Below are 23,807 nucleotides of genomic sequence, written 5' to 3' on the forward strand. Positions count from 1 at the left end.
CTTATAGGTGTCATTAGGATGATGCCATCTTAATACTTGTTTCTACTTCTATCTGTTCATGTCACATCGAGAGAAACACATACTGGGCATGTCCAAAACAAACATACCACGTTTGATAAGGAACAGGTTTTGGCAAGTTTTTCCTCTCAGCTTTCCTGTTTCTTTCCAAAGGTACCACTATTCTTCCAATCACCAAGGCACAACATCTTGGCATGAGCTTTGACTCATTCAATCTAATCATATAAACACTGATTGGGTTCTCATCATGTCTAAGCAGTTATACTCAGAGATGCAGGGACCATGGAGTTGGATGCTGTTCGTTCACACGTCTATCGCGTTTTAATCCAGTGGAGGTAACTATATAAGTATACAAATAACCATATTTTATGATTGAATAGAAATAGAATAAGAGAAATTTTTAAAGTAGACTCAGGACTCAGACAAGGTAAATAACTTTTCTTGTTATCAAGAGAGGGTTTCAAGAAATGAATGGTGTCTGGGATAATACTAAAATGATGGGCAAACTTTAGACAAGCAAAATAGAGGAACAGAAGTTCTAACTGGAAGAAATAGCTTGAGAAAATACATTAAAGCAAGAAAGGAGAGCCAGGTGGGCTTGATTAGAGAAGATGGAAAAGCAGTTTTAGGTAAAGAGTATGGACAGAGGAGCAGCAGAATTTAAAAATGGAAACCATGATAGGCCCCATTTTGAGGTACGGTTTAGGAATGTTGGTCTACTCTTGACTTGTGGGATGGAGGACACATGGGAGGGAGGGGATGGTAGTGAGGAAAGCCCAACTAGTTGGTTATTGCATCAGACTGGGCAACTAGGAAAGGAGCAAGAAAAAGAAAAAACTTCAGTGAGAATATTTATTTGACAACTACTAGATTGAGTATCAACTGAAAAAAAGGGGGTGGGGTGGGATAAGAAATCAATGATGACTTTAGATTTCTAAGTCAGGATGGTATGACCAAGGTGAATGACAAACCCCTCCCTCCCTAATGTCTGCATTCTAATCCCAGGAAGCTGTGGATATTACTTTACATGACGAAGGGGATTTTGGAGGTATGATTAAACTGTGGATCTTGAAAAGAATATTCTGGATTACTCAAGTGGGCTTGATGTAAACACAACAGCCTTTTTTAAAGAGAGATACAAGAGGAGTTGGGTGGGAAGAGAAGGTAATATGATGACTCAGAGGCAGAGACTGGAGTGGCACACCCTGGAACTGGAGGAAGAGGCCACCAGCCAGCAAACACAGGCAGCCACCAGAAGCTGATTCTTCCCGAGAGCCAAGAAACCAGGCTTGCGAACGCTGACCTCAGCCTGGTGAAATTAATTTCAGTCTTCCAATCTCCAGAACTGTAAGAGAAACCATTTGTGTTGCCTGAAACCACTAAGCTTGTGGCAACGTGTTACAACAGCAATAAAAAATTAATAGAGATGACTAGAAGAATGGGGCTGTAATCAACATAATAAAAAGACTAGGAGAAGCAGCTAATTTAGGAAAAAGATATTTCCCATTTGGGCTCACAAACTTAGTCAGATCAGCATGAAAATCAAACGAAGCATCCACTAGGCAGCTGAAGATGTGAAAACAATCTCAGGCAGCAGGTCAGACCTGGTGAAAACAAGTTTAGAAATGATGTGTGCTGAAGCAGCAGCTGAAGATGTGGTGGTACAAATGATAAAGAACGAGATACAAAGAAAGAAGGGGAAAGAATCAGGAACAAAATACAAGAACTCCCACATTTAACACATGGCAATACAATGGAAAAGGGCCATTAAAAATAAAGTAGGGAATCTGAATAATGACACAGAGGGAAGCCCAAGAGGGAAAGTGGGCTAAAAAAAGCAGGTGGCTGAAAAGGATATACATTATGATCCAAGTTTTTAAAAAAGGAACAATCAGTACACACATGTGTATATTTACATATATGATTGTACCACTGTGTGTTTACATGCACAATAAAAAGGTCTGGAAAGAGTCTAACGAAATTGCTAACAGTAGTTAACTCTGAAGAGTTCAACAGAAGAGAGAAAGTAAGGGGGTGCACCTCCTTTTTTCTACTTTATACCCTTTCATAGTGTAAGAATTTTTTACAAAAGTAAGTACCACTTTTGTAACTTTTAAAATGGTTTTTTCCCCCCCTCTTAAAAAAAAGCCAATGAAGATGGTACAGAAAGAGCAGCCAAGAAGAAAACCAGGACAGTGGTGCTTCCCAGAAACTGGAGGAGGAGAGAATTTTACGAAAGAGTAAAGCCTGCCAAGTGTTGTGTACTGATTAGGGAAATTTAGAAGTGAGATCAAGAGATCTTTCAACTGAGCCATCAGGAAATCACCATTGATCTTTTTCAGGGTACACAAGGTACATATCAAATTGTAGTGGGTTAGGAGTCTGGCAGGCGACAGTCCATGGAGTCACAGGAGTCAGACATGACTTTAGCAACTAAACCACCACCAAAAATGAGTCCATCCTAAAGGAAATCAACCCTGAATATTCACTGGAAGGACTGATGCTGAAGCTGAAGCTCCAATACTGTTCCCATACACCTGATGGGAAGAGCCAACTCATTGGAAAAGACCCTGACGCTGGGAAAAACTGAGGGCAGGAGAAGGGGATGACAGAGGATAAGATGGTTAGATGGCATCACTGACTCAATGGATTAAAGTTTCAGCAAACTCTGGGAGATAGTAAAGGACACGGAAGCCTAGTGTGCTGCAGTCCATGGGGTCGCAAAGAGTCGGACATGACTGAGCCACTGAACAATAACAAAACAGATAGGAGGAGCTCCGCTTCCAGTAATGGAGGAGCAGCTCCTCTCAGACACACCCACCTACAGATAACAGTTAAGAGTCTGACAGGGGGCAGGAGGGTTGGTGTGGAAGGGGCAGGGGGCTAGTATGGAGAGGGAAGGGGAAGGAACTTACCTAAAAACATTGGTGTGCAACCAAAAGCAATGAGAAATTGTTAGCAAGGTTGGAGTTGACTCTTTGCAGAAGGGAATGGCATTAGGTGAGTTTCCCACTTTTGAAATGCCAGAGGGCATTTTGTGGTGGCAGGGACCAGAGGGCAAGCCCCATTAGAGCTATGTGGTGAGGCTAAAACTCAAGTATGTATGCACCATCTTTCTGGTTTGAAAACATACAGGCAAAATCCCAGAGAGAGAGTCACAGTGAGTGGGGAGCCTTGAATTCTGAGTATAAATTCTACACAAATCTGTTTAACTCATGAAATACGCATGTGTGTGTGTGTGTGTGTGTTAGTCACTCAGTCATGTCCGACTCTGTGACCCCTATGGACTGGGCCCGCCAGACTTCTCTGTCCATGGAATTCTCCAGGCAAGAATACTAGAGTGTTGCCATTCCCTTCTCAGGGGATCTTCCCGGCCCAGGGATCAAACCCGGGTCTCCAGCGTTGCAGGTAGATTCTTTACTGTCTGAGCACCTGGGATCTAAGCAACTCCATGAAAGCTGAAAGACTGAACAGGCATTTCAGCTGCCTGAAATCACAGGGAAGACAGAATCTGGAGTTTGAATTAAGTTAACTGGTAAAACAACAACAAAAGTCAATACTGTTAAGAAAACTGTATCAGAATCCAGAGTCCTTCTAAAGTATCACTGACAATGTTGGATATAATTCCATATCAAAAAGTACATTAAAATGTGACTAAAAACTCGAAACAAAAGGCAATCAATGCAAAACTCTGTGACTACACTACAAACCACTGAATCACACACCTTAAAGGGATAAATAGTATGCTATGTGAATTATACCTCAATCAAGCTATTAAAAAATAAAGACAACAACAGGCAATCAAAAGGGTGTAACTCTGAGATGATCCCCATGGAACTAGAAGCAAGATTTTATAAGCTTTTGTAATAACTAGCGCTGCCTATGAGAAGGAAAATATACATGTAATGAATAAACACATATATCTTAGGAAAACTGAAATATTAATTAAAATACCAAATGGAAATTCTAGAGCTAAAAATTATTATATCTTAATTTTAATATGCACTTACGCAGTAAAGAATTAACCTTGCCCAGAGAGGTCCAGCCTTTACCGGTGGCTCTCAGAGGCGCTCTATAAGCCCCTAGACCGCCCAGTCTAAGAGTCTTTGTTTACCTGAGGGCATTGGCCATGCCAGACAGTGGATGCTAACAATATATAACCATCAACTACCTTGACCAAAACAGCACCTGCAGAGACACCCATTGCAATACTACAAAGTATGTTCTCTGACTACAATGGAATTAAACTAGAATTTGATAACAATAAAGTATCTAGGAAAATCACAAATGTTTTAAATTAAACAGCACTTCTAAACAACACAGGGTTTAAAGGGAAATCACAAAATATTTTGGAAAATAAACCCAATGAAAGCAAAAACATATCAAAAATTATTGGATGCAGCTAAATCAGTGATTAGAGGAAATTTTATATTTTTTAATGCTTGTATTAGAAATAAGAAAGGTCTAAAATCAACGACCTAAATTACAACCTTGAGAGGCTACAAAGAGGACCCAAAGAAAGTGGCAGAAAGAAAATACTAAAAATGAAACCAAAAAAATGAAATTAAAAAATAAGACAAGCAATAGAAAAAAATTAACAACAAAAGTTGGTTCTTTAGAAAGATCAAGAAAATGGATAAATCTCTAGTTAGAATAATCTAGAAAAGGATGAGGGGGCTGTTGTACAGGTATAGAATACAAACTACCAATAACAGAAATGAAACAGGGCATATCCTGCCAGCATTAAAAGGAAAACACAGAAGTATTACAAACAACTTTATGCCAATACATCCAACAATTTATATGAACAAAGTCTTTGGAAAATACAGCTAATCAAAACGACAGATTTCTGACACAAGATGAACTGTCCAACAGGCACAGCCTTCTACACTCCAGGTTCCAAGCCCTCCAACCTCTCCTACATGCCACTGCTCAACTTGTCTTCTTAAAACATCTAGTCAGTGTTCTCCCTCCTACATTTCAAAATCTTCAGGAGTTCCTGTTCGCTAGCAGTTCCTTGCCTACTTTTCATAATAATCTTATAATCTTCTACCATCCTCTAGCACGTTCCTGAAGGCTAATCATGCCACCGTCCCTCAGACAGGCCAACCTGTCATATTGAACTCCTTGTATCACATACCCCTTGCCATTAATGCCATCCCATTTCTGGCCAAATCTGAACTCTCCTTCAAGGTTCACCTGGGTGCCGTGCCCTCCAAGAAGCCTTCCAGACTATTCCCACTCCTCAGGGATTCCCTTCTGGGAATTTCATGGCAACACAACATGATTAACTCTGCTTTGTAGGGAGTCTGCTGTTGCCCTAGGTATTAGTCTTATTTTAGCAACTAAATTATAAGTTCTTGGAGGGCAAGGATTTTTTTTTTCAAACTTCTCTATCACTTGAGGCAATTATTCCAGGATTCAGCACACAGTAATGATTCAATAAATACCTGAAATCTGTTGAATGAATATGTAATACCAAGAACTTATTTCTACGGTTTTTATCAGACTCTCCAGGTTCTCATTCTGATCTCATCTTCAGTGTCATCTTCAGGGATTTGTCAGACTTATTCTAACAACCGTATTAATGAAACGTATGGTTACAGTAAGTGGAGGCAGAGGGGAGGAAGAAGTAGTGCTAAAATTATATGAAGAGAAGTACGGTTTTGTAGGTCACATAAGCAAAGGGGACTGAGTTTTACACTGCATTGCCGCTATCTGCTAAGCATACGCTGGTACCAGCAAGTTCACTGTCTCCTTGTCCTCTCCCACCTGAGTTCCTGCGGCACAAACCATAGGCTCCAGGCTCAAGGATGACTGCAGCTTATACCTCTGAACACATCTGTTCTCTTGGTTCATTGTGTACCCACATCTGCTTGGGTACGGAGAAAAGCTACCAATATCTTCTAAGAAGTAGCCAGACACTAATACTTATTACCTCTTACCATTCCTTATAAATTCATCCAAATATATAAAAATCTTAACTGTAACCAAGTATTGGAGTGGCCAAAAAATTCATTCAGGTTTTTCCAAAAGATGTTATGGAAAAACCCAAACAAACCTTGTGCCCAACCCAGTGTGTGAATCAAAACACACTGCAAATTTCTTAAAATTTAAAAAAAATAATAATAATTATACATTTACACTAATACTATAAATATCATTTGTGACTATACACACATTGAGAGGAAAAAATACATTTCCTTCGTGTTAAAGTCACCAAGTAAAGAAATCTCTCTAAACAAAAATCCTCTCAAATTCCTTTCCATTGATGACTTCCTAGCAGCTTCCCTTTCATTTAAACCAAACATAGCTTTATATCTGCATTTCATCCCCCTTCTCTCTAATTAGATAAATCTGCTCGCTCCTCTCTCTAGACAGATTAAAAGGCTGGGGTGTTTTGTTTTCCAGTGTTTCAGCATTCTAATGCTCACAGCGCTGGGATGACAGAAAAGATCCTGTCATTTTGAGCAGGCAGGCTCCAAGGAAATATATCTGAAGGAAAATATAACACAAGCAATGAGGACTACTGGAAATAAACACACAGATTCCTGTCAAAGATAGCGGGTCACTCCAGCAACTTCCAGTCCATGGCCCGGACCCTGGTCCCGCAAGGAAGCCTGTACTTACCCAGATTGGAAGATGCTCGTCCCTCTGCAGCCCGGTCCTTGAGATCCTCAGCAATGCCCAGCTGCTGCTCGTGGTACTGTTTGGCCCTCTCCAAATCCTGCATGCACCTGGCAGCGTGGCCCAGGCCAGCGTAGGCCCGCATCTCTATGGCCTTCTCCATCAGCTCCTGCGCCAGCTCCAGCACGTAATTGTGGTAAGACATGGCCTTGTCAAAGTTCCTCCTGTAGTGATAGGCACTGCCCAGATTGCTGTAGGCCCGGGCTTCTTCTCGCTTATTCCCCAAGTCCTTGGCTATCTTCAGATGCTGCTCATGGCACTGCACAGCATTCTCAAAGTCACCCATGGCAATATACACAGCTCCCATGTTGCCGAGTTCTCGAGCTTCAGAAAGCTCATCTTTGGATTGCTTGGCGAGAAGAACACACTGTTTGTGACTGGCCAGTGCATTGGGGTAATCTCCAATGGCTGTGTACACGTGGCCCAGACTGCTCAGCGCTGATGAAGCTGCCTGGAGAGAAAGGATAAGGCAGAGAAAAGAAAGCACATCAGAAAATGGCTTTGGTTTGTTTCAGCAGATAAAATGTTTGAGAGTTTGCCTGTAACCATCCAATACAATTTCCAATGGTGTCTCTATCAGAGGTCTGCAGACCTATGCAGAACTGAAAAACAGTGCTTCCACTCAGCAAGTTCCTAATAAAAGACAATGGCAATTTAATCAGTAACTTCCAATACCGAATCTCACAGAAACAGGTTGTGTGTCATGTAACTTTCATCTTAAAGACTTGACATGTTTAATATTGTGATATTATATCTCTGTTAATAGCTATTAACCTCTGCAGTTACAAGAAAATGTTGAAGAAAATAAAAATTAATTATTACATGTAATGTAACACAGGACATTCACAGGAGAACTCCATGCACGGCCCTTTGCACTCCTGGGCATTTCTCAATTCTTGTCTTCTCCCAAGCCAAATGGATACACTAACAGCAAGGGAGATATCAAGAATGATGATGGATAATTCTGTGACCCAGGACCCACTGGAGGGTCCTGTTCTCTTATCTTTGCCCCCTCAGTGTGACTTCATCAGTGCTGTCTGTGGTGGAGGGCTTAGATGAGATGAGAACCAGAGGAAAACGACAGTCACAACTGCAGCTGTGAATGGGGCGGTCCCCATGGCGCCTCCCCACCGCTTTTGCTGTTCTTGTCTCTAGCCTTTTCTGGCCTCGGCCTCTTTGCAGAAAGATGCTATCTTCCTCGTCGCCTCACACTGCTTGCCACTCAAGCAGTTCTTGTCTAAAGAAAAGAACATGGCCTCTTTTTTGTCTTAAAGGTTTTAATGAAAATGCCTCTTTATTGGTATAGTGAACCAAAGGGAAACAAATATAACTAAGGAGATGTTACATGGGTTCATGGGTTTGAGAATCTTACTCAGTGCAGACAGTCTTAGATTCTCACCTCTAGTTTCTAATTCCTTTGCAGAGACATAGAAGGAAGTTACACTGCACATTTCCTGCCCTTCTTTTCATTCAGCAACTTGCCTGTCCTCCCCTCCCTTCTCACCAAACCTATAGCTGGAGCCATGTAGCCCCCTTTCTTTGGGATGCTCCCTCCCTCTACCATGAACATGTGATCCTGGCAGAACAAATGGTAAAATAAACTGTCACAAACGGGCAAGCAATCTTCACGAGGGCCCCCAGGCTAGGGGAGGCCATCCCACCTGGAGCCAGGGCACTGCTTTATCAGATGTGCTCCACGTATGTGTGTTTCAGAACGTGTTTACTAATATTTTATAGCTGTGAGTGATTTGCTACTTTATTTCTTTGCCTCTGAAATAGAGACTTGAGACTGACCATCTTCACGATGCTTGCAAATTGTCTATTTGCCAAAGGTTCCATACAGCTTTAAGCTTCTTTTATCATTTCACAGATGGTCCAACAAAAAGACTGAGGAAAACAGAGAGGAAATAAACACTTACAAATGTACTTTTTTTGCATTTTTTTCTGAGTGGTGGAGAGCAGAAACAACTCCGTGAACATCACAATCCTACAGCAACGTGATTCTGGCAGAAGCAGCAATGATGTCACCCGAGAGCATGCCACTTGGACGTGAACTGGCCTCTGGTTCCTACTTTGGGAACCTCTTTGGGATCAGAGGTTAAGACTTCATGTCAGCACATTGTACATGGGCCTTTCTACTGCTCACAGCTCCCCACCCCATGCCTGATGAGCTTCTAACCTCCTTGCCACAGGCCCAGGGGCTCAGTCCCTCTCTCTTCCTTCTGTAACTGGCCCTCCCCTCCTTACTCTCAGGGGTCCTTCTGTGCCCAAGTGGGGCTAGAGAGAACACAGTCAACAAACCCTCCCATCTGCAAATCTTTGTTGCTCTCAAAGTAAAACACATGGCTCTTTCCCTCTGGAGCTAGTGTAACTTGGAATCAGACGTACGTGGTTCAAAACTGTACTGCTGTTTCCGAGTTCTGGGATCTTTAGAAACTTCACTTTTCTGAGCCTCGGTTTTCCAGACAGATGTTTCTAGGACCCAGCAGTAAGCCAGGAACTGAGTGTTTTCAAACTTAGCCATGAGCCTCTGTCAAATGTGTAAACCATAAATAATTCACTAGGTAATTCCAAACAGTAGGTCTGGTTGGAGGCAATGAGCCCTTGAACACTGCAGGGAATAGATTTATAAGGCCTGGGGCAGGCACAGCACCCCAGGCATCACTGTTCTTAGAAACTTCTGGTTTATGGCAACTCCAAATGACAGCCCAGGGATCTTCTGCTTCTGGTTCTTCATTTCTGTAAATGCCAGAGAGACACAGGAACTCATTTGCTCAAGCTCTCCTGAACATAAGGGAAGGGAGTACTGGGGCATTTCCCTTCTGGGGTGTGAGGGAAAGAGGGAAGAATGACTGCATTAGCTCTTCTCTGGCACCTGCCAGTCGCAGGCAGCACCATCAGGCTGGGACTCCTCATGTGTGTGTCCTGGAAACCGGCAGCTCCAGACAGGACAATATAGTTTGTGAAGCACACATCACAGCCTCCGAAATGAGAAAGGCTGCTTGACGTAGTATAGGAATGGAACAGGATTTAGAGTCAGAGGCCCTGTCTGTGTCACCCTGGTAAGTCATTCAACTTCTTCACCTGTGTTTTCTTTATATGTAAACTGTTCTGATAATGACAGCATGTGTACTTCCCAGGGTTAGGATGGGATCAGATGAAGCAGTACATGCGAGTGTCCTGAGTAAACTGAAGTTCTCTGTAAATGCATCACTAAGGTGTGGACGGATGTTTTATGACTGTAAGCTGGCAGGGCTGAGCTCTGCTACCAAAGCAGAAGCTAGTAACAGTACTGAAAACATCAGTCATTGTGACCAAACATCTATATTCCTATCAGTTGCCACTGGAAATGAAGGTCAGTGTTTTACAGCCGCTGGGCAAATAACATGTGATGATATTTATCAGCTAAGTGAATTACAAATTAATCACTTGTCTTTGTTCCTGTTCCTTCAGAACAAGCTTAGATCTGAAACAACAGTTTCAGGCTGTTAACGAGAATATGAAGACCCACTATCTAGGGGACTCATAAGCGCCACCTCAAGCAGATGCTATACTTGCCACTAAGGTTCACACTGCCTTTGTATATTAATCTCACTGAGATTTCTGTGCTAGAATAGCAGCAGCTGCTTCCCACAGTGGAAACATTTTGGAACATCTGTATTTGAATATCAAAATGCACACAAATAGTTATGCTAACAAACTATCTGGTTGGAATAAGACAACACTTTTGTCTTTTTACAAAAGATAAATTACTCATGTTCTTGCCAAAGCATGATTTCCAGCTGCAGACTTCACACACAGGAGTCATTACCCCTTGCTCTGTGACCTGAGTATTTGCAGAAGAACTGCACCTGATGAGTCCTTTCATGGGACATGAAGCTAGAGAAGGAAACTGGCTCATATTTTTTCAAACCATATTTAAGGACTTCCAGTTTGGGACATAAAACAGACACAGTCTAAAACTACCCGGGTTGCAAAAAACTGGACACGACTTAGCAACTGAACAACAACAAAACTACCCCAACTATAACCACATTGATGATACTACTATTAAACATTATTTTGAAGAATTAAACAGCTAGAATGTTTTTCCCCTTATTGTATGTATTTTCATAAGGGTTATACTTTGTGGGATGATTAAACACATATATAGAGAATATTTGACATAATTGCTGATTGATTGCATATAGTTTTAAGAATAGGGGAAACACTCCCACAACTAGTACCAGAAATACACTTTTTCATCTTTACTGTCGCAATGCACACACACCTTGTATCCCCTGCCAGTTCAGTGCCCATGAACCCAAGGCATTGAGTTAACCACCTGCAACCCAAGAGGCAGAGGGATGGAGAAGAATAGGGACAGACTCTGGAATCAGGCATGTACGGGTTCAAAGAGAAAACTACATAATATTGCACAAGTTATGCCACATCTCTGAGCCTCAGTTTCTTTATATGTAAATGGAAATATTAATATTTTGCAGTGCTCTGATGAGTACAACGTAAGATAGAAATTGTAAAGAGCCCTTTTCAGGGCTCACAGAAGATGCTCAAAATGTTTAATTTTCATTTATTTACCTACCCTAACCAAGACAACACTCACTTAGTGCCAATCACTCAGTCATATCTGACTCTTCGTGACCCCATGGACTGTAGCCCTCCAGGCTCCTCCGTCCATGGGTTTCTCCAGGCAAGAATATTGGAGTGGGTTGCCATTCCCTTCTCCTGCGGATCTTCCCAAACCAGCGGTCTCATTTCAAAGACGTGGTAGAAGACAGATGACCAGAAAATAGAACATGATGTTATGTTACCAAAACTAAAAAGACAACACAAGAAGCTTGCCCCACTGATGACGGGAACTGTCATTATCTTCATATGCTACAGCATATTGCTCATAATACTCTTCTGCTAAGGTAGGCATAAGAAAATTCACCCTTTACTCCAGGTCATTTTAGAATCATTGGTATATGCAATACAAAATGTTGGTAAAAATACAAAATGTTGGTAAAAGCACTTTAAGTGGTCAAAACTGACAAAGATTAGAGTGTCTGGGGTCTGTCGGATGGTTCATTTCCTTAGTCACTCATATACTCAAGACAATTCTCTAGACTTACACAAACAGAATCAACTAATTTTGACAAATGAGCAAAAGTAATTCAAAGGTGAAAGGACAGTCTTTTCAAAAAATGGTGCTGAAACAACTGGGCATCCAGATGCAAGGAAAGCAAATCTAGACACAGACTTTACACCTCACATACAAACTGACTCAAAGTGGATCACAGTACATGTAAAGTGCAGAACTATAAAACTCGTTAGAGACAGGAGAAATTCTATGGGACCTGGAGTCTGGCAATGAATTTATAGATAAAACACCAAAGGCATGACCCATGAAAGAAAAAATTACTAAGTTGGATTTCACTAAAATTAACAACTGTGCTCAGTGAAAAATATGGCTAGGAGACTGAGGAGACAAGCTACAGGCTGGGAGAAGATATCTGCAAAACATTTATCTGACAAAGGACTTGTATCTGTATCCAAAATATATCAAACATTCAAACAAACAAACAAAAACCCTTAAAACACAACAAGAAAACAATCCAACTTTAAAATGGACAAAAAACCTGAAAATACACCTCACCAAAGAAGATACAGTTATCTTCAGTATCCACAAGGCATTGGATCCAGGACTGTAGCAGGTACCAACACCTGTGGATGCTCAAGTCCCTCATGTAAAATGGTATGGCATGTACATACAACCTATGCACATCTTCCCATATTCTTTAAATTAACTGTAGATGACTTATAATGCCTAATATAATGTAAATTCGGCTTCCCTGGTGGCACAGTTAGTAAAGAATACACCTGCAATGCAGGAGACCTGGGTTCAATCCCTGGGTTGGCAATATCCCCTGGAGGAGGGCATGGCAACCCACTCCAGTATTCTTGCCTGGAGAATCCCCATGGACAGAGGAGCCTGGCAGGCTATAGTCCATTGGGTTGCAAAGAGTTGTACATGACTTAGCAACTAACAACAGCATACATAATGTAAATACAAGGTAAACAGTCACTCAGTTCAGTTCAGTTGAGTCGCTCAGCCGTGTCTGACTCTGCGATCCCATGAATTGCAGCACACCAGGCCTCCCTGTCCATCACCAACTCCCGGAGTTCACTCAAACTCACGTCCGTCGAGTCGGTGATGTCATCCAGCCATCTCATCCTCTGTCGTCCCCTCTTCCTCCTGCCCCCAATCCCTCCCAGCATCAGAGTCTTTTCCAATGAGTCATCTCTTCGCATGAGGTGGCCAAAGTACTGGAGTTTCAGCTTTAGCATCATTCCTTCCAAAGAACCGGTGAACAGTAAGTTCAAATTTTGCTGTTTGGAACTTTCCGGATTTGTTTTCCCAAATATTTTTAACTTGTGGTTTGTTGAATCTATAGATGCAGAACCTGTGGATATGGAGGGCTGACTATATATATATGGCAAAGAAGCATATGAAAAGATGCCCGCAGCATGTATCATCAGAGAACTGCAAGTTAAAACGAGATACCACTACACACCTATCAGAACAGTGAAAATCCAACACAATTGACAACGTCAAATCCTGATGAGGATGTGAGCAATAGGAACTCTCACTGACTGCTAATGGGAATGCAAAATGGGATAGCCACCTTGGAAAATATTTGGGTCATTTCCTACAAACATACTCATAGCATATGATCCAGTAATCATGCTCCCAAGTATTCACTTTAAGGAAATGAATATTTATGTCCACCCAAAAACATGCACATGTATGTCTGCAACACCTTCATTCATAATGGTTACAAGCTGGAAGCAACCAAGATGTCTTTCAATAGGTGAACATACAAATAAAACTTGGTATATCTTTAGAATGGAATATTATTCAGCACTGAAAATAAATGATCTATCGAGCCACAAAGAGACATGAAGGAAACCTTAAATGTATATTGCTTGATGAAAGATTCCAATCTTAACAAACTACGCACTATGTAATCTCACCTATATGATCCTCTGGAAAAGGCAAAACTACAGAGAAAGCAAAAGGCTCGGTGGTTTCAGTGGGGGGAGAGGATACAGCACAGGGGGGTTAGGGCCGTGAGACTATTCTGCATGACATTGTAATTATGTACACAGTGCATCACATGTTGGTCAAAACTCACAGGTTGTGTAACATCAATAGTGAACCCTAGCATAAACTATGAACTTCAGTTAATAATAATATATTAACTATCGGTTTGTCAATTGTAACAAATGTACCACATTAGTGTAAGATGTTACTAAGAGGGGCAACTGAGTGGGAAAAGAGACAGAATGTGAGAATTCTCTGTACTATCTGCTCAATTCTCTGTAAATCTACAATTGCTCTAAAATGAAGTCTATTAGTTAAAAAATTAATAAATAAATTGGAGTTTTCCTCACTGGGGGAGTGGGCAATTCTAGGAAATGGAAACAGCAAAGGCATGAAGTATGACAGAGAGTATAGTGACTAGAGAGCAAAAAACCAGTTAGACCTGGGAGAGGGGATGTACTGGAGAGAAGTCTGAAAGGTAAGTTTGGATAAATTCTATCAATTTGTAAAAATTCTATCAATTTGTAAAATCTAAAATATATTCCATGCATGTTATTTCATTTAATCATTATAAAAACCCTCTTAAGTGTGTTATCATTAAATCCATTTGTGAGATAACGCTAGACTCAGATAAAATGACATGCCTGAAAATACACAACTAATAGCAAAGCCAAGGTTCACATCCACAGACCTCAGACTCCAGCTCTTATGCTCATACACGCAGCTTATCCTCTACTGAAGAATTTATGATCCACCCATGGGGCAATAACCACCACACATTTAAGCAGGAGACTGACAGGATTAGATTCATATTTTCACATATTTCCACGAAGTAGCTGAAAAGGAGGGAGACTGGTACTAACTGGTACTAACAACAACATGTTTAACTAAAATAATGACTAATTAGAATACAATAAGATCTATGTTAGGCACTAATGATATAAGGGTGGAGAAGGAAATGCCAACCCACTGCAGTATGCTAGCCTGGAAAATCTCACAGACAGAGGAGCCTGATGGGCCACAGTCTATGAGGTTGCAAGGATCGGACACAACTTAGCAACTAAACCCCTCCATGATATTAGGGTAGGCTTTAGGGATATTCACAAGTTTGCTGGCATCTCTGCATCAAAGCAGGTAAGACTGCACCTCCCTGCCTGCAAGAAGTCAGGTATGAGTGGCAATACGACTTTTTTTTGGCCAATAAATGTGCTCACATCCACGTAAAGCTTTAAGAACCAGTGCAGGCTTCACCACATTTCCTCTTCTCCTTGCTACACACTGCTCCTTCCGAACTGAACTTCAAATGACAATCACAGCATTGCGGAACAGAGCCCTGGCAGACTTATAACACACACACAGTGGGCACAAGAAATCAGGCACTAAGATTTGGGAAGTGACTATTATTGCAGCATAACCTTGTCTACCCTGACCACAATACTCAGCATAAATTAATCATTTTCATGCTCCAGTCACTATCTATCTAGTGGTTCAATTATTTGAATTACCATAGGTTTTTACATGATGGAATTTTAGTCATTTTTGTAGAAAAACTAAATTTGAGGAGAACTGGGTACTAAATACAGAAACTTAGCTAATCTTTACAAATCTGTATTAATCTGTAGACCCCAAAACAAGGGTCTACTTGGTAGTTATTTATCCACACTGCAGATCAATTTAGGAAGAATTAATAGCCAACCAAATACAAACCTGTAGAAAGTGAAGACTGAGTCATGTTCTGCAGGGTCTATACACTCCCTACAATCTTAAATGACATCCACTCTCCATATAATGAATGTACCATAGCCTGAAAAATCTACCCTTGGTCAGCAATTGAGCTTATGAAGTAATTCTGTACAAAAAGTTACAATAATCACTAATGTCCAGAGTGTCTTACTCAATAGTCACACAAAACCAACCAGACAAAATAATAAAAAAGTGTATAATCTATGTTGTTGAGGACACTGTCCATGATACCACCTGATGTCATCTTCATAAGAATCAATGGAAAAGTCTCCTTCAGAGTCAATGCTTCTACAAAGCAGCTGCTACGGTTTTATCTTAAGAAAAATGTGAATCTTATAAGTGGTCATGTTTACCTCTTTGTTTCAGTCACCAGGAAGCTTATGATTGAATACAGAGCCTTCTGTTAACAGCCAGATAGAATTCCATAATAGGTACCAAGTCTGCCCTGGCTTCAGCATGTGATAGGATCCTAATCTTCTCATTACTCTGATTTCTTCCCTTTCATGTTTTGTTTCCTGCTTGCACAAATCCTTCTTGGATTGCAACAAAGAAAAAACAAATCAGCAAAACACAAACAAAAAACAGTTAAATATTAAGGCTCTTGGTAGGGAGAAAGCTTCCTGAAATGGGATCGCTAAGAATTGAGAACTCACAGCCACAGCCTAAAGAAGAGACTTAAACACCGCATAAATAGGGGAAATTTTAATTAGACGATCTTTAGCAGTCTTCTAGACAGCATATTAAAAAGCAGAGACATTACCTTGCCAACAAAGGTCTGTCTAGTCAAGGCTATGGTTTTTCCAGTAGTCATGTATGGATGTGAGAGATGGACCATAAAGAAAGCTGAGCATCAAAGAATCGATGCTTTTGAACTGTGGTGTTGGAGAAGATTCTTGAGAGTCCCTTAGACTGCAAGGAGATCCAACCAGTCCATCCTAAAGGAAATCAGTCCTGAGTGTTCATTGGAAGGACTGATGTTGAAGCTGAAACTCCAGCACTTTGGCCACCTGATGCGAAGAGCTGACTCATTTGAAAAGACCCTGATGCTGGGAAAGATTGAGGGCAGGAGGAGAAGGTGACGACATAGGATAAGATGATTGGATGGCATCAAAGATTCAATGGACATGAGTCTGAGCAAGCTCCGAGAGCTGGTGATAGACAGGGAGGCCTGGGGTGCTGCAGTCCATAGGGTCGCAAAGAACTGGACACGACTGAGCAACTGAACTGAATACCATAGTTGGAATAGCTGGTTTGAATCTACTACTATGAGCTTAGAGAGCCATTAGTGATGGTTATAACTTCTCCAGAGCAACCTGTCAGCCTTTTCTAATGTTACAGGGCCAGAAGAGCTTTCACAATAATTATTTTTATCAAAATTATATTAGGGTTGGAAGAATAATACAGTGTCAGAAAGATCTATTACCTAGACCTAAGAGTTTCTATCACAGGTGATAAATTATTTATAATGCCCACCATTAATACAGCAATGTTTTCAAACCAAGAATTTGTAAATGTCCTTTGCAGATGCAAATTAACAGATTAATAAGGAAACAAGCTTTCTTGTTTGAGAAACTGGATGACAGATTAGCTATTAAGAGCAATTTATAGGTCATAAGATATGAAAGTTGGCAAGAAACACTACCTCTGCTGGCTCTATAAATAGTAAAACTGCATTTAGTTTCCCAGAGGTATCCCGTTAGACATTTTAATTATACTATAAAAACTGCCAGAATTTATAATGAATTCATTTTTTTTTTAAACTTGATGTTCCACGTAAACTTGATTCAATACATCAGGCATCTGTGCTATGTGCTATAACTGCCAAGTTGCAGCCAATGCAAGAGTGTGTGTGCTGCCTCCTCGTGAAGGACTGCAAATGGTGAGGTTGATGCTGAATGTCAGACAGAAGGAGTGTTCCTTCTTAACATCTCTTCCAGGTTACCTAAGGATTCTCCTCCCTCCTTTACATCTTAACTCTTGCCATGGCAGCCACATGCTATCCCTCCAGAAAGATTTTTATAAGTAATTCCATTCTACATAGCTCTTTGATCACAAGATGATGACCAAGTGAAAAATCCTACAGTCCTGGTAGTCCTACAGGGAAGTGAGTTTCACTGGGTATAGATTTTCTCACTCACTCAAAATAATCAGTTAAGATGACTTTTGGAAACTTCTTTCCCATTCTCAGTTTCACCTATATCTTCAGTTTTATTTGAGGGAGTGATAGGCAGATAACTTAGTCTCAAATTAGCTTTTTTATGACATAGTTCACTCAAGTTTCTTATGCATCAATACTGGTTTAGTCCAATCAAAACTACTCCATTCCACACTTGCCAGCCAACCTGAATTTTAGTGGACTATAAAACATTGTTCCGTAGGGAGCTGGAATGGAGTCAACCACCCTTTGAAGACTGAATCATAAAAGCTGTCTTTGGCTGAGCAGGATGTAATGGAGAAATGTGGAGAGGAAAAAAGATGGAAAACACATATGTGTTAAAATGCACATACAAGACACAGAAGAGACATTTCTTGGAAGGAAGAAAACCCAAGAAAAGGACAGCTTATTTACAAGGATAGGCTGATAAACAGTTTAAACAAGGAATCTTTTCATTAGCTGGAAAGGAGTCGGCCACGATCCTGGAAAGATGTCAGGAAATTAAGAAACAACTGAGGACTTCAGCTATCATCCATGAAGGAATATTGTCATGGCCCTCCCACTATGAAGAACAGGCCCTAGTGCAGGCTGAGACCTTCTTAAATTCACAACTTCTAACTGCTCAGGAATAAATGGCCCACCATCTCAGCTCTCAGTACTTTCACTCATTCTAGCAGATTCAAATTCTATCCCTTTTGGATGATTATAAACTCAGATTGCAGAATAAGAGACAGGGGATTTTAGAGCTGGAAGAGGCCTTAGAGATCGCCTGATCTATCAGTTTTCAAACTTTTAAAAAATCAAATTAAAAATATGTGTGATAAATGTGATTAAAAGTGTAGTTGTTTAGGTTACTTAGACTAGAGTGCACTTTTCTCCCCAGCACCCTTAAGAGAATCTATGGCACCCTGAAGGTTTAAAAACCACTTAGCAATAGTACTTCTCAATGTCCTTAGATAGAAAAACTAAGACCAAGACATGTCAAGTACCTTGGCAGCAGGTCAACCTGCTAATGACCAGCAACAGCAGGACTAGAGCCCAAATCTTTAGGCCCCCAACTGGTAAGCTCCCCAGTCTGCTTTGCCCACATTCCATCACAACATCTAACAGTCACCTCAAACTCAAGCCTCATCACCTTTCCAAAGCCTTAATGAAAGAAGTAAATATTACCTCAATTTCTTTCAACAACTAGTTAAAAGCTCAGTGTTATCATTGACTTTTCCCTGTCTTTTTGTCCTCGTAGTTAGCACCTACAGCAGACCAGATTTATCATACTTGTAAAGTTATAATTATACTATCTTTTATTTAATAATCTTCAATTTAATGCCAATTATTTATGCAAAATATCCATTCAGAATTAATTTCTGACCATTTTATTTTAAATACTAAATATTACCTTTAAAGTTATATGACAATGTTAACAGATGAGGTTTGTAATATATTTTAAATACATAGTACTCCTCTTTCTAAAATCTAAGCCAGCTATTTAGTGACAAATTCAGTGGCAAACTTTAAAACTTCAGTCAAACTTTAGCAATTTTTCTAACAACTACTGATGCTGTCTCCTGAATAATAATGCACTCAGCAATGCAGGGCAATACAGCGATTAGAACCGTCTAGGTTGAAATCCTGTCTCTGCTGGCCACCTTCCTGACTCTCTGTCCTTGTCTCCTTATCTACAAAGTGGGGGTAATGATATCTATCTCAAGGGATTGTTACAAGCATACACTTAAAGAACTTAGAGCTGCATCCAGCACATCACAAGTATTCAATTACTGCTAGAGTTTATTACAGATGCTCAACACCAATAAAATCAAGTAAATTAAGTAATCTTAAAGTCATATATTCATTTAATCTGTTTTGTATATTTATTCAAAATTTAAGTGTACTAAATTAGTGCCTCTCTTTCTCTTTCTCATTATATTAATTTTAAAACCTGAACATCTCACTTCCCTTGTGTGGCATTTGGCATTCCCTGTGTCACTATTCCTCTCGCACAGAAATTATTTGGGTATACAAGCATATAACATTCCTTCCTGGGGATATCCAGAGAAAGAGGACATCACACCAAGATCTAAAAAAGGAACACAGTAAGTTCACAGGCAGAGGAACCAGAGATCAAATTGCCAACATCCGCTGGACCATCGAAAAAGCAAGAGAGTTCCAGAAAAACATCTATTTCTGCTTGATTGACTATGCCAAAGCCTTTGACTGTGTGGATCACAATAAACTGTGGAAAATTCTGAAAGAGATGGGAATACCAGAACACCTGATCTGTCTCTTGAGAAATCTGTATGCAGGTCAGGAAGCAACAGTTAGAACTGGACATGGAACCACAGACTGGTTCCAAATAGGAAAAAGAGTACGTCAAGGCTGTATATTGTCACCCTGCTTATTTAACTTATATGCAGAGTACATCACGAGAAACGCTGGGCTGGAGGAAGCACAAGCTGGAATCAAGACTGCTGGGAGAAATATCAATAACCTCAGATATGCAGATGACACCACCCTTATGGCAGAAAGTGAAGAGGAACTAAAAAGCCTCTTGATGAAAGTGAAAGAGGAGAGCGAAAAAGTTGGCTTAAAGCTCAACATTCAGAAAACAAAGATCATGGCATCCAGTCCCATCACTTCATGGGAAATAGATGGAGAAACAGTGGAAACAGTGGCAGACTTTAGTTTTGGGGCTCCAAAATCACTGCAGATGGTGACTGCAGCCATGAAATAAAAAGATGCTTACTCCTGGGAAGAAAAGTTATGACCAACCTAGACAGCATATTAAAAAGCAGAGACATTACTTTGGCAACAAAGGTCCATCTAGTCAAGGCTATGTTTTTTCCAGTAGTCATGTTCGGATGTGAGACTTGGACTATAAAGAAAGCTGAGTGCCGAAGAATTGATGCTTTTGAACTGTGGTGTTGGAGAAGACTCTTGAGAGTCCCTTGGACTGCAGGGAGATACAGCCAGTCCATCCTAAACGAAATCAGTCCTGAATATTCATTGGAAGGACTGATGTTGAAGCTGAAACTCCCAATACTCTGGCCACCTGATGCGAAGAGCTGACTTATTTGAAAAGACCCTGATGCTGGGAAAGATTGAGGGCAGGAGGAGAAGGGGATGACAGAGGATAAGATGGTTGGATGGCACTGACTCAATGGACATGAGTTTGGGTAAGCCCCGGGAGTTGGTGATGGACAGGCAGGCCTGGCATGCTGCAGTCCATGGGGTCGCAAAGAGTCGGACACAACTAAGCAACTGAACTGAACCGAAGTTCACTGAAGAAAAACTAAAATTTTAATTAAGATCTGAAACTACTTTTTAAAATGTTAACTTGTTATAAAAATATCCAAACTGACATTAAATATAGGTTACACTGATAGAGAAAATTTCTAATTACAAATGTGACCAAATTCTTCATCTTGTTAGTTACCAAATTTGTTCTCAGTGGTATGCTTCCTTTGGATAAAAGTGAATATCAGAAAATGTACTAAAGTGTCAAAGGAAATATGTTCTAAAACAAAAAGACGTGATTCATATAGTTTCTATTTAAAGCAATAAGCTATAGGATATGGGTGGAAGGATGAGGAACACAGCATGTGAAAGGTCAGACTAGGCTTTCTTGAAGCCAAGAGTTGTCCTCATCTCTGAAACTTCAGAGTCCAGTGTAACAACTGGCACATAGCAGGCACTTGGCAAACACTCGGCAAACACTTGAAGAACAATCCAAATTTCAGTCTGCATAGAAGAAGAAAATCCAACCCTCTAAAGTAAGAATACCAAAATCAATGTGCAGTACCAATACCTCAGCTCTAGTTTTGTTTAAGCACAATTCAAACGCACTAAGACTTTTCTACAGCTCTAATCGGGGATCCAGAGACACACAGGGGTTTCTCAGTTGCACTTTGGTGTCTGTATGCCCAGAACTCACGGTCCCCATATCTGTCCTTGTTCTGCCTGCTGCTCCTCATTTAGTCTTTCTTTCTAAGTCTGATGAAATCTTCTTCCTTTTACATTGTTCACATGTGACATGAAATGATTACACAGGAGCCATTCTTATTTTTATTATAGTATTATTTTTCCTGAGAATGATTATAATGGTAAACCCCCCCCCCCAAATAAAATCTAGGAAATTTAATCTGGGAACCATGAAAATCTTCCTTAGAAAAAATATACCATATAATAAGTATGACTACTATCCACTGAGAACCAGGCAAACCACGTTTCTTCAAATCAAAGTTGCCACCAATTTAAGAAGCACTTTACAATACGTATCACAAATAAAGGGACCAAAATATTACAATTTAAAAATGAGAACATGCTTTCTTATTGACTATAAAATCATCCTACATGGAAGCAACCTAGATGTCTATCAACTGATGAATGGATAAAGAAGTTTTGGTACATATATACCATACATATATATGGTACATGGAATATTACTCAGCCACAAAAAGGAGTGCATCTGAGTCAGCTGCAATGAGCTACATGAACCTAGAGCCTATTATACAGAGTGAAGTACATGAGGAAGAGAAAAACAGATATATATTAATGCATATATATGGACTCTAGAAAGATGGTACTGGTGAACCAACCTGCAGGGCAGTAATGGAGATGTAGCTGTACAGAACGGACTTGTGGACATAGTCGGGAACGGAGAGAGTAGCACTGAAACATAAACGTTACCGTATGTAAAACAGACCGCCAGTGGGAATTTGCTGTATGATGCAAGGAGCTCAAACCCAGCGTTCTGTGACAACCTAGAGAGGTGGGATTGGTGGGAGGAAGGGATTGGTGGGAGGAAGGTTCAGGAAGGAGGGGACACACATATACCTATGTATGGCTGAATCATGTTGATGTATGGCAGAAACCAACACAATATTATAAAACAATTATCCTCCAACTGAAAATAAATAATTTTTTTTTAATCACATTTGTATCCCAGGCATCTGCATTACTCCCTGGGCACTGATATAACTTCAGTGTGCTGTGTTTCCGCCTGCTTGTGTTCTCAACCTTACTTCACTCTTTATTCCTGTAACTTTCTTGTGGAAAAAAAGCAAAAAATAAAGACAAGTTTCTCAAATAATATTTGCCATGAATATTGTACTTGAAACTGTCTCCTCTGTCTGCATATTAATTTTAATGCCACTGTAGATGTAAAAACTGCTTAGGAGATGAGAAATTCAGGTAAGAGCATAGGAAATGGGAAATTCAGGTAAGAAAGAGAAGAAAATAGAGACAGATCTCAAAAAGCATGAGGTGATAATATATATGTACGTATTTATATATAGTGTATATATAACAAAAACATATAAATATATATATGAAATACACATATATTGAAATTTCAAAAAAGCAACAAAACAGAGAGCTCTAGTGTTGTGAGGCTGTGAGAGCTAGAGTGGCACACCTTTTCTCCTTAAGTTAAGGAAAACTAAATTCCCATGGTTTTAGTCGCTAAGTCGTGTCCAATTCTTGTGATCCCGTGGACTACAGCCCGCCAGGCTCCTCTGTCCATGGGATTCTCCAGGCAAGAATACTGGAGTGGGCTGCCATTTCCTTCTCCAGAGGATCTTCCCAACCCAGGAATCGAATCCGGGTCTCCTGCATTGCAGGCAGATTCTTTACCAACTGAGTTATGAGGGACGTGAGTAAAAATTTCTGTAAGATGAGCAAAAGGATCATGGTCTTATAGATCAGAAACTAGACTAGGCCACTGAAGAGGGAAAGGAAATAAAATTTTTCAAGCTTATTAAATACAATTTTTTATTAAAAAAAAAAGGAACCAAAAGAAAGAAAAACATATTCAGTGTATCAAGGAAAGACAACATGAGCCAAGGGGGGAAAAAATCATCCTAGAGATTATTGTACTAAGCAAACTAAGAAAGAGAAAGACAAATACCATATGATATCCACTTATATGTGGATAGGGCACAAATGAGCACATCTATGAAACAGAAACACACTCACAGATACACAGAAAACACTGTGGTTGCCGGGGTGGGAGTGGGGGAAAGATTGGGATTTGGGATTAGCAGATGCAAATTTCTAATATTATATACAGCATGAATAAACAACAAAGTCCTACTGTATAGCTTCCCTGGTGGCTCACATGGT

At 40.3% G+C, this 23,807-nt stretch overlaps 1 protein-coding gene across 1 annotated transcript in view; it reads right to left on the bottom strand.

Annotated features, from left to right (window-relative positions):
- The window catches only part of TTC28 (tetratricopeptide repeat domain 28), a 411,962-nt gene that overhangs the window by 146,406 nt on the left and 241,749 nt on the right, over positions 1-23,807 (bottom strand). The window contains exon 5 of the mRNA XM_068989991.1: positions 6,649-7,156. Within this exon, the coding sequence (XP_068846092.1) occupies positions 6,649-7,156 (508 nt within the window). The remainder of the gene's footprint in view (positions 1-6,648; positions 7,157-23,807) is intronic.

This window comes from Capricornis sumatraensis, chromosome 17 (genome assembly GCF_032405125.1).
Source record: "Capricornis sumatraensis isolate serow.1 chromosome 17, serow.2, whole genome shotgun sequence".
Taxonomy (NCBI): Eukaryota; Metazoa; Chordata; class Mammalia; order Artiodactyla; family Bovidae; genus Capricornis; species Capricornis sumatraensis.